This window comes from Oxyura jamaicensis, chromosome 28 (assembly GCF_011077185.1).
Source record: "Oxyura jamaicensis isolate SHBP4307 breed ruddy duck chromosome 28, BPBGC_Ojam_1.0, whole genome shotgun sequence".
NCBI lineage: Eukaryota > Metazoa > Chordata > Aves > Anseriformes > Anatidae > Oxyura > Oxyura jamaicensis.
In genome coordinates, this window is record NC_048920.1 from 2,717,620 (window position 1) to 2,729,822 (window position 12,203).

Genomic DNA, 12,203 nt, shown 5'->3' on the forward strand with positions numbered 1-12,203 from the left:
GAAGAAAACATGAGGTGTAAATGGAATATGATGCTGAAGACATCAACAAAACTATGAAGCTTTAATTCAGGAACAGACGACGTGTATGTAGTAGGTCTGCATAGAGGCTTTGGATGGAATAGCCAATGTTGCAGAACAGATTGAAGCAACAAAGTCTTCATTTAGCTTAGCCAGTACATTAATACTGCCCTGGCTCTACACAATTGTAAGGTAGCCACAGAAGAGTTAAAGAATTAAGTCATAATGTTTCCTTGTGAGGCTCCATTAAGCAATACAAGTAAGTCTTGTGTAAAAGGATTTTCAGTTCATCGTTACAAGTGCTGGTAATGAAGGGGATGCATGCTGGAAATGTCAGATGATCCATAAAGACCCGGTGCTGTAAGATTTATCACTCTCACATCACACCGCTCCATCACTCCACCTGAATAATGAATGCTTTTTACATTCACATTTGTGTACAAAATCCATTTGCACAACAGCGAAATAACTCTGGAAGCAGACAGAGATTCTTCCTAATCTCTCACCCAGCCCTGGCTGGGCTGCCTGCACTAAATAGCTGCACAGTTAACAAACACATCAGTCCTAACCAATACATCACTGCTAGCTTCACCTTCCCCCATACCACACTCCCAACTGTCATCCAACTGATTTCTGCACAAAAAAAAAGCAGCAAAAGCACAATTTATTTTGCAATAACGCACTATAGCGATGGAGCATTAACTAACATGAAGATTAATTGCTCTGAGCTAATGAATCACCCATTACTAATCCCTCAGATGAGGTTATTTGCAGCTAAGTAACAAGTTGTAGCTGGACTTTTATTAAGGTCTTTGCAGAGCCTCGTCTTGCAGTCACGGTCACAAAGATGTGTGCATTTCTAAAATAAACTTCTTGATGGACAAAGAGAAATACTTTAAGGAAAGTTGAAACTAATTAGAAATGACCAGGTCAGCATGTCAGCTTCTTTCCAGTTACTACCTCCCATCACACTCCTGCCACGTGGTACTTTCAGTAAATGAAGGATTCAGGTAAGTTAGCCCCAGATATGGGGTGGGCAAATACCCCAGGCCCTGCCGAGGGTAAGGTAAGAGCACACTCCTAGAGCGTAAAGGCAGATCAGGTAATCACAATTCTCTTGTGTGTCAAGGCACTGAGAGAGCACCTTAAGAATACAAGCAAACAATACAGCTTCCTTGGCATTTGTGGGAAATAAGAGTGAGAACACGGAAATCAAAAGAAACCTACCAGTTTCCATCTCTGCTCTGGAATAGCGCTGATATCCACAGGATGACGCTCTATAGCATTGAGAAAACGAGCCTCAGGGACAGCAATAGCACAGATTATATGGATCCACCTGGAAAAAAAAAGGTTGGGAGAAAACAGAATATACTGTTATTTGAATCAAACACTCAAGAGGGCAGTTAACATTTCTCTGACTCCATCACCTCCAGTACCAAGGCATGTTTATGGTGGTTGGCAGCCGTAGCAATGTTACCAACCGATTCGTTAATCACGGTCGTGCAAGGTAAAGGTCTCTGGAAAAACAGGGCTCAACCTTCTTATGCACTTGATCTCGCATGATAGTAAACATTTTCTGAAAACTTTTCGCTGAGGATGAACCAAATTTAAGAATGCTCAGAGCCACAAAGCCCTGATGTTTTCAGCATGGTCCAGAGTGTAAGACGGTAGTTATTCAAGCTCACCCTGCTAATTTAGTGAATAGCAGTTACCTTCGTAATGCCACAACTATTTGCAACAATGGGCATTGAGACCAAAATCACAAAACAAGAAGATGAGGTGCAACATAAAGGGCAAAAATATTTACAAACATTACTTACCGCCCATCAGTGGTCATCTGAAGAGCTCCTCCCCTGAGATTACACAGGCAGCATTCCTGTAGTAACAAAACCACTTCAGAGAGGACTGAAAAGGTCTGGCAGACCTTTCACAAAAAGCTGACTACATCTGCGATGCAAACCGTATCCTCCCAGCACCCATCTCTGTGGAGGTATGTACTCAACCCACACAGTAAGTTTTCTTTCATCTCCAGAAGAGTAGATGCTTACCGCTGCCCATGCGTTGGCTGAGCACCGTGAGCAAGACCAGCTTTCATTCACCAAATCTGGACGTATTCCATAACAGCCTGAAAGAAATGACATTATACCCAGAGTTATGCTAATATTTCTGTAGTACTGAGTTATCGACTGTTCAATTCACGAGGGACAGTCTCAAATTACTGAATTAAACTTAAAAGAAGTTATTCATAAAGCACTGCGATTGCCACAATAACTCGATTTATAAAAATCATCCACTTAACCACACAAACATTTTGTCAAAAAAAAGTCAATAATATAGATTCACAGCTGTCTCCTGTATCTGAAGTCTCTTTTCATCACATGGCAAACCAAGGAAGCAGATTCAACCCAACCCTAGAAAATGGGCAGGGGCGGTGAATCTTAAAAAACTAAGCTGGAAACTAAGCTGAAAGACACCTTTAACTGAAGTACTACTGGAGCTCGAAATAGGGTAGAATAGGCTGGAATTTAATCACTGATTTCTTGCTTCAAGTCTACAGACAGCTTGACTATGGGATCTGAGGGAGAAATAGTTAAGACTGACTGAACCCCCAATTCTCCTTTAAAGGAACTAGAAAAATATGTTTTTATGGATTTTGTCAACACCCTAAAAACCTAGAAACCTTTGCAAAAGCTTTCTTCTGTTTGTCCTTGCTGTTGTCATAACCTATCACAGCTGGGTGAGGGCTCTTCTCAGGAACAAGAAGATTGCCAACTGGTTTTACAGCATGCTGCCAGATAAACCAAAATACAACTGAGCCCTGCAATCCTTTAATAAAGCAAATGGATTCTCTGCAGCAAAGTCAAAGGGATATCACAGCTTTGCTGTACAAACAGACAAGGAAACACGAAGACACTCGAGACCACATCAGAATAGAATGTAGAAAGTAAATCCCATTCACAAAGGCAAGGCACAGCTAAATCAAAAATCTGAATTTCTCTACAGCCTGACTGAGACTGCAGATGAACATCACACTGCCCACATTGCTCTCTCCCTCAGTCGGAGTTTGCCCACATTTTGATAGACTAGCGTACTGAAGATGTATGGATGTGGGAGACAGCGTCACTGTTCTGATTGCTAGAGAGGCCACAGTCTGGGAAGAAAGGAAAGTCTTTCTCCTCACACTCACTCCTTATCATATGCTCTTATTAGCCAGAAGTGACCATAATCACAGGCGCAGTATGGAAATGAAGTTGTACTTTGGTTCTCCACAAGAGACGCTCAAGCTGAGCTGCATGGTGACATGTGGACTATAAAATTGGAACAACAAAAGTAATTCCAGCTGATGCAAGTCAAATAAGATTTCCCATCTGTCAAGATCAAACAGCTGAACAGTAATTTGTCACATCTCCTGGTACAAGTGCAAATGTTAACTAGATGTCATACAATCCACAATGAAGGTACACTCTACAAGGATTAATCAGATCTTCTTTTAGACAAAACTACCAGGGAAACAAACAGACATATGTTCCTTTTTGTTAAGGAAGTGCCAATCCTGCAAATAGCAACACAGGCACTAATAAAAATATATCGCAGCAACTACTCCATAATCTCTGGGGCACACAAGAACGAGACAACCTAACCCACCTTACCTTACCCAAGGCCGATAAAGGAACAAGCAAAAAGAGTGCAATCAGCTTGTGATTTCTGCTTTATTGCAAAAAATAAAAGATGACAAAATGAAGGATCTTTTATGTGAGGCATAGAAGAATCAGCCAACAAAACAGATAGTAAAAAGTGCATTTGTGTATATTTTAAGAACAGTTACTGCCAAGATGGACTTGAATATACACACATACTAGTATCAGAACAGGAAGGAGCGGGAGTGACAGGAATAGCAAGCATGCCTAGGAGGTATTCAAATATAGGCAACATAAAAAACTTGAGAGTTTCTGAATACCCAAAACACTTTGGTGAAGAAGGGAACACTCACTAGCATGAACCTGCAGGCAGCATTTGGCACAGGAAATCAAGGGACTGGTTCCATCTTCTCCAATATATGAATTTGAAGGAAGAGGCTCTGTGTTTTCTCCACTTGAGGTAAAGCACATCTCTGGGATCAGAGGCTTGGTCTTTTGTCCGCACTTAGAAAGGTGGACGAAGGAGGTGGTCTCCCCTGCAGAGACTGGGGCAGCTTCCTTATCCACCTGTAAAGACTTTGAGAGAAAATTGCATCATAAGAATCTCCTCTTCCCTGATCACAGCTTTAACCTTAAAGTCGAAGCATTTACCCTGCAAAAAAAGTCATCCCCTCCTGTCATCCAGCACCTGACACCACACAGCACAAATAAGGAACTTTAGGCTGCAACTTCTCGTGCACACCTCCACCCCCACCCTTTTGCTCCTCTCCCTTAGGCCTGTACTGGGATTCATCATTTATTTTGAAAGCTGAAAGAAATATTAGAATAATGAGAAGCTTTCCCTATTTTTCTTCTGTAAAAATTCAATCCCTAAATTGCAGCTAAAAACACCAAGAGGGGAAAAATATATTAATAAAAGCAAGACGTCCTCCTCCTCCCCACGATGCTCCCATCCTTTTGGCATCCTTCCCTATTCTTTCTGCAAGATTTTCTCCATTTCAAGGTTTCTGGTAGGAGAGCTGACTTAAAAACAAAGGATTAAAACAGCCCAGCTACAGCCAGTTTTCCTCACAACCATTATACAACCAACCAGCAATCCTGAATACGCATTTTATTTTTGGTCTGTGTAATAAATTAAAAGATTTATAATTGGAGAATGAGGTGGGTTCTGCTTTTCTCAGAAAAAGCTTCCAACACACGCATATGAATACACTGCGTGTATTCCTACCGGATACGTAGAGCCAGATTTGGCTCTGCAAGCATGCAAAAATGCATCAACACACAACTGGACAAATAAATAATTCACCTGATAAATTCTGCCTTTCTGCTCATAACATAACCCAAAGCATATTAGCAGTTTCTAAAGGATAATGTATATGCTTATTGAGTAAATTCCCATTTTGCTGCTTGTTTGCATATATTCAGAAGCCCAGGCACAGATCTAAAAACAAGAGTGATCACAGACCAACATGGCACTGTTTTGCTGCATGGAACAGTGTTTGCAGCGCAAACCCACGTATGTGTGATTTAAATAATTAAACCCGAGAAAGCCAGAGAAGCCAGGACAGATAAAAAAAAGGCCTGACCCACTGCCTCTGCCACAGGCAAACACACTTCTGTGCCACACAAATTTGTATGAGATTTCCTTCCCATTTTGTTACAAAGGTCTGCATCGTAACTTGCACAGAAGCTACCATTTAGCACCCAGCACTGACGCATCGATCGGAGATTTGGAAATTACCTGGTTATATGGGTAGAAGAGGGTACAGACAGCGCAGTATGGCTCACTCAGTGCAGCAGCTGCATTGAATTTTCGTTCAGCTGGGAAATTATGTGGTTTATTCTTCCACTGAAGGGAAAGTAACGATTTCAAAGCCTCCGGGTCGCTCATATCTTCCTCCCCAGAAAACGGAAACGTTTCTAGGAAAAAAAAAGTCCCCAAACGATGGACAGGCTTTAGGACAGACAAAATGTAGTGACAAGGTAGGGTTAAACAGCTTATGCTTCAACAACACCAGTTGAATAATTAGAACAGTCAACCCATCCATGGTGCTTCACTTGTGTCTATACTTCCTAACTGGCTATCATCTCCCCTTTATGGGTAGGATAGACAAGGTAGAGACACCAATGACCTGATGAAATCATCCATGAGGAAGAATAAAGAGAATCTGTATTTATTGCCTTCCTAACTCTCCACTTTTCTAGCCCTAGAAACGTACAACATCCTTTTAATGAGGCCAAGTCCAAGAAACATGCTGCAAGTGCAAGGAAATCCCTCTGTCCTTTCTCCAGCTGGGAGCTGTGCTCTCCAACAGACGCGCACGCAGTACGTGCTGGCTTGGTGAGGCTAAGCCCCTTCTCCCAGCTGGCAGCAGCAAGGCCATTTCAACCTTCACAAAGTGCATCCTGTACCTTCTTGTGCAAACACAGATGCTGCCCGTGAGATGCACGCAGTTCAAGTTTTCCTTTTACTTTTCTGCAGCTGCTTCACAGCAACTTCCAGCGAGTGCACGCTGCTAAGCCTTCAATTCACATTCATCACCACCTTTTCTTCTGCCAGAGCTCTGATAGGTACTGCTTGCGCTAATTAGCTTGCTAATTCTTTGTTTTTAAAAAACCTTTAAAAGGCCCTTGGTATTTTATGATTAAACCACCACCAAATCCATTTGTGCCAGTCTGGGAGGTCCAAGTTTCTTACCACTCATTATTAAAGAGTTTTGAGTCACAAGCGTTTAAGAAATTGGCCATGCAAGTCTAGGTGTAAACTGCTCACTGCATCACCAATCTGCCAAGCACCCAAAAGAACAGCTTTGGCCAGGGGAACTCAAAAACATCTTCGTGGAGCATCATCCCCAGAGCCCAGCACATGAAACAACATTGCTCACTGCTTATCACTGGAAATCTGCAGTTAATGCTCTCCTCTCAAGAAATCTAAGCCTCTTCTCCCTTCCTACCTCCCCTTTTACATTTTCCAATTCTTCTGCTGCTGAAAAAGATAGGAGGAACTTTCAGGAAAACACTTACAGCTAAGTTTACATCTGAGATTTTGAATGCTCCTTCCAACTAATCTGTAAAGTATCTGTCAGACAAGTGGGAAATTTGGCTGTTTGATCTATCCTTTTTTGAGATCATGAACACTGTTTGTCTTTGCCACTCTAAAATGACGATTCCTTTCTCAAATGTCTTTGCTTTCTTACAGCATTTTTATGTTGGACTAACACGGGTATCCACGGGCTGACAAGAACTGCTAATAGCCCAGCCTTTTCCACAATAGTGCTGAGCATTCTGGTGGAAAGGGAAACAAAAAGGAACAGCCTTGCCAGCGGCTAAGTGAGGTGTCCCTTCCTAGTGGGAGACAACGCTTGCACCACGTGCGGACTCCCAGTTCAAGCAGCATCAGCACACAGCTGGCCTTCTAACAGAACCAATTTACAAGGACGTGTTCTGCTCGTGGTCGTTTCAGCTAAACACACCAGTCCACATCTCGGGTAGGGTACAGCTAAAATTAAAAAGATCAGTGAGCCTGAGCATGCAGATTGATCCTACCGAGATAGATTTCCAAAGCACAGCGCAACGGTCACCTCTTAAAGAAATCAAGCACCTTTAAGGAATTTTTGAGACGTGAGCCAAAACCAAACCATATGTTCCTCCAAATTTTAATCAAAGCGTATCAGGAGACAGGGAAGGATTTATGATACCAGTGAAATCAATGAAACCAGCATCATAATCCATATTGACGGGAAAGAGAAAAAAGGAAATGACTCTCGTATGTGATCACTGCCTTCATTCATCCCAGGATGGATTCCAGGTGAGCCACAGTATTCAGGATGGCTCCCGTGTCTCCAAAGCAACTTACACAGAGGGAGACAAGCCCTGCAGTTTGTCTCAATTGAATGTTAGTGTAGAATATTGCGTTCCCTTAATTTATATGCTCACTTTTCCTCACTGCAGCCTCCAGATCATCCTTACACATTAGCCCTGAAAAAGCACGGAGTGCAGAGAGCTGCTTCTATTCCCTTGCGGGGAAGAGAAGAATTTGTTTCATCAGATTTTGCCCAGCAGTGCTGTAAATCAGTCCCCAAGAAATGCCAGCTCTCACAGAAGCAGCTCCTGAGTCAGCCAGCCAAGTCCCCATACACCATCCAACAAGTCAAAACAGTGAAAGAAATCTGTCTAATGAGGATCCTTCAGCAGAGTTTGTTGCAAGGTACACCAAAACAAGATAACTAACTAGACTCAACTGCTTTTCTACACTTCACTCCACGTCACACGTATGCAGGATATCAAATGCATCATCCCTAGCAAGGAGACGGAGGTGCCTATGTACAGCGTACCCTGCTGCCACACAAGGTTTCTTTAAAATCTGTGTCTTCTCTGTTTGGTGTCCTTCTGAACGTAAAGCTTTAAGTTCCTTGAAAGCTGGGACTGGCACCTACACCTTCAAGTACCTGCCCCAGTGTGAAAAATCTTACTATGGAGTTTCTATATTCTGCATATTTCATGATGTAGGCAAGACCCAGAAGTGGTAAGTTATACCACACTACGACACAAGTGAGAAGTAAGAGCCCTCTTTTTTTTCCCCCCCCCCCCCCCCTTTTTGCCCAGATACTATGGAATTTACAGTGACTGGAAGGTGTGAAAAGAAAAATCAGCGTGCAGTCAAGCACTGAGAGACTTCCTAATTCTCGTTTCTGGATCTGTTATGAAAAGGTGGACCCCAACATTGATGTGACCCAAAAAGTTAGAATTTACCATCCCTGTACATGTTAACAGCAGACTTTATATCCACCTCCCTCTGAAGTGATCTCATACTAATGAAACAGCTAAGAAGCAGCTTTAACTTTGTTATTTACTATGAACTCTTATTTCCCTTTGCTCAAAATGTTGCCTCATTCTGCAACCAGCAAAATATTTTTCTTGATAGAAAAAAGGGGTGGGAGGTGAGAAGGGACGCCTCCTACAGATGTATTTTGCTTCTAACCAGGTTATCAAAACGGGAACATGCTGCATTTTCTACCATTTTCTAAGTATAAAGTGCATTTTCCAAGTATAACACACAAACTTTCAAGCCATCCAATTCTGTTAATCAGCTTCAGCAATTTTCCACGTTAGACAAGACATACAAGCAGTCTCCATGCTAGTGCAGCACTCACCCTCGTCACTCGAGGTCTCCTGTTTAACAACCGACAACGGGGAGCGGGTTGGGGGTTTGCCCAGTGGATGACGACGACTTTTCTTTATCTCCATCTTCATTTTTGAAAAAGCAGCGGTCTGTAATGAACAAGCGAGATGGGAACCCCAAGATGTGTTGGCAAGCAAAGGAGACTACAGGACAACAGAAGTAGAATACTTGTGAAGAATTGCTGAATTTACACAGCCAACTTTTCATTGCCTTTTGGCTGAATCACCACGTCTGGGTCTACCACACAAAAAGCTAGAAAATCTAGTATGAAAACTACGGACAGGGCATATAGCACCAGAAATATTTTACTAGAGCATTACAGTGCATTTTATGACAAATGTATTTCCAGTGTTGGATGGTGCACGAGGCAGTAGGTACAGTACACTATAAATACTGCATACATACCAATCACAGTGGCTCACAGTCCTTTTTGGTGAAAGGCACTGAACTCATTACAGGTAAGCTGCCTAGTACTAGATATCTAATACCTAGATAGTACTAGGTGTCTAATTTCTAGATATCTAGTACTAGATATCTAATTTCTGAATGTTTTCCTCCTTCCTCTTTTGAAAACGGTCCTCAAGAAAGCACTCACCAAGGGAAAAAAGATGCCTGCAATAGATTATATGTCATGAACTGTACTGCCCATGAAAAAGTTATGCCTGCCAACTTTTCCAGCTCTAGGTTCTCATTACAGAAAAGATCCAAAGGCAACACTACAGCAGGTCAATACCTGGAAGAATAAAGCACATGCTCTCAGCTGGGGAAGTCAGAAACAAGGCAGAAGAATTATCGAAATGCTGGTGCAATCCAAGTTCCCCTGGTGACTACTTGGTTTTCATCCTTGTCTTGGAGCAGCTGTTCTGCAGCAGCCATTTACTTGCAGGGTCTTCCCTGCCTAGCATTAAGGTCGATCATTCCAGTAATTTCTGTATTTATTAGTAGCAGGAAGAGAGATTCCCGATTTTATCTTTTGCAGACTATAACGAGTATTATTAATCAGCTAGCATCAATGCAACGACTTACTACAGACTGAAGCAGGAGAAAATAATCTCTTCCTGTCAAAGCAATCTATGGCCCACCAGCACGGCACTATTGCACTAGGGGCTCGGGCCTAATTTAGGACTCCTGTACTTAGCTTGATGCTCAAAACCAGCAAATCTTACAGTCGCCTCCTTGGTCATGCATACCTGTAAACCACTGACCTCTGTAGCAATCTCTGTATTTCCTGCTTCTGCGTTCTCCTCCTCCTTCATAGGGATTTCCAAAGGGACCGTCTGTTCCCGCCAACCTGGACTTTTTTGTGTCGCAAACTGCTCAAACGCCTGCTGGCAGGACATGCGCTCCTTGTCAAACACCACCTTTTTGGTCCGTGGAACCACATAAAGCATGGGAATGATAGGCCGAGGCTTAAAGTCATCTTCCTCAACTGGCGTCTCCGAAGGCTGGATAATGTTCAGGGGAGCCGGGGGCAAGCTCTTCTCTGCTGTGGATGACGTGGGTACTGCTGCGGGTGCTGGTGGACGTGCTGCTGGTGCCTCCTCCACTGCCAACTGCTGCTGCGGTGCCGGCGGCAGGGGTGGCTGCTGCTGCTGAGGCTGCGGTGCTTGCAGATGGTGCTGGTGTTGATGGAAAAGGTGCTTCTTCTTCCTCTCACCTTTTACTTTCGGAGGACGGGCCTTTACTTTGCAGTCACCTGTTTGAAGAAATGGGCAACAATCAGCTTCACATGTCAAGATTGTCAGGCATTTAATTTTTCCCCCCTTCACCAAAGGGCTCCACAACCTCTCTGGGTAACCTGTGTGGGTGTTCAGTTGAGAAGAATTGAACAAATACACCTGAACCGTTATTACTGAAGATTTCTGCTGTAGGGCCTTTAAAAACAACGCCTTTAAAGCATGAATCAAATACAGCATTGAGCTACGTCTACTACAGACACCATGCCAGGTCCTGGTTACTGAGATATCCTTTCCTCATACTTGCTCCATTTGTCCGTGTTACTACCTGCTTACCGTCCCTCATGTTAGCTGCATGCTGCTACAAGGCTCTTTCATGGCTGTGACAACGCTTTTTGAACACACAGATGTCTCAACAGTTTCACCACAAAGGCAGAAATGATCCAGCAGTCTTCCCCACCTATCTCTGCAATACAACTCTTCTAAAGGATCCACACAGTCTCATTTTACAGGGGTAATTAAAATTCCTACTGGCCCATGTGTGAGTGTCTCTAGGTCAGGACTGGAGACGCGTTCAGAGTTTGCCGTAATCCATTTAAAATGATGTATTTTTCCCTCTGTCCAACTCTTCCCCCACTTCATGAATAAAGTTATCAGTTCACTGAAAGGAAAGTAAATAATAGATGCTCCACAGACAGATGCCAGTGCTCGATTTGTTTCGTAAGAGATTGTTTTTTACCTGCAGATGCTACGATGAGATGACTTTACTGCAAAAGACCATTTCCCCACTAATAGGATGAGGGCGAGGGCTGTTGACAAAAGACAGAGAAAGCCTATCCACCCTAAAAATGAAGCTTTACCGATCCCACGCTATTCGGACTCCTCCATTAAGGACTATACTAAAGACTGCCAGCCAAACTTAGTAAAGAGAAAAGCAGGTAAGCCATCACACAATAACGCAGCATTTGCAGGAGGAAAGGTTTGAAAATAGAAGGTGAATAATCCCACAGTAAGATGAAGTGCCAAAATCCCTGCTGAAACATTCTAGTGGATACCTGGATCTGCACATTTCCCAGAAGTCTGGGCTGATGACTTTATTTACATTATTTAGAAAAAAAGGCAACAAGTCCATCCCAAATAGTATTCTTGTACTCGTGTAGGCAGTCTCTCGGATAAACTGGTTTGTTCCATCACAGAGAAAGGAATATTGAATTTCCTTAGAGAAACAAACATATTGAATGAAAGTCAAATTGGATTTTTCCCCAGTTGCACAAAACCAGATCATATTTACTCCCTATACGCTCAGCGAACTCTCTACCCAACAACAAAACAAATGCCATTCACCAGCTTTATCGACTTCTAAATGGGTAATTGGACAGCAGCTGCCATGCAGAACTTTGTTTAAAAGTTCCTCCATTAAGATGAACAAACTAGTTTGCAAGTGAATCCATAAAAATCAGAAGACAAGAGAAAGTGAAGTAAAATTCCAAGGCCTGATCTCGCTTATCATGAATACTTCTAGAAAGTAAAAGGATCGTTACAGACAAATCAATATGGTAGGCTAGCAAAGGAATCCCTATCAGCTGGTCTTCCACAGAGGGAGAAAGGCACAAGTAGCAGGGCTCATACACGTGGAAAACAGAAGCACGATGATGGTAAAACTCACCTGTCTGAAGGTAGTTTGAAATA

General features: G+C 42.8%; 1 protein-coding gene across 1 annotated transcript in view; it reads right to left on the minus strand.

Annotated features, from left to right (window-relative positions):
- Window positions 1–12,203, minus strand: part of KDM4B (lysine demethylase 4B) — a 90,241-nt gene that overhangs the window by 13,126 nt on the left and 64,912 nt on the right. Inside the window, exons 13-19 of the mRNA XM_035348250.1 lie at window positions 10,029–10,534; window positions 8,810–8,927; window positions 5,398–5,576; window positions 4,010–4,232; window positions 2,067–2,143; window positions 1,839–1,894; window positions 1,246–1,354 (exon numbers count right to left, since the gene is read on the minus strand). Coding sequence (XP_035204141.1) covers window positions 1,246–1,354; window positions 1,839–1,894; window positions 2,067–2,143; window positions 4,010–4,232; window positions 5,398–5,576; window positions 8,810–8,927; window positions 10,029–10,534 — 1,268 coding nt within the window. The remainder of the gene's footprint in view (window positions 1–1,245; window positions 1,355–1,838; window positions 1,895–2,066; window positions 2,144–4,009; window positions 4,233–5,397; window positions 5,577–8,809; window positions 8,928–10,028; window positions 10,535–12,203) is intronic.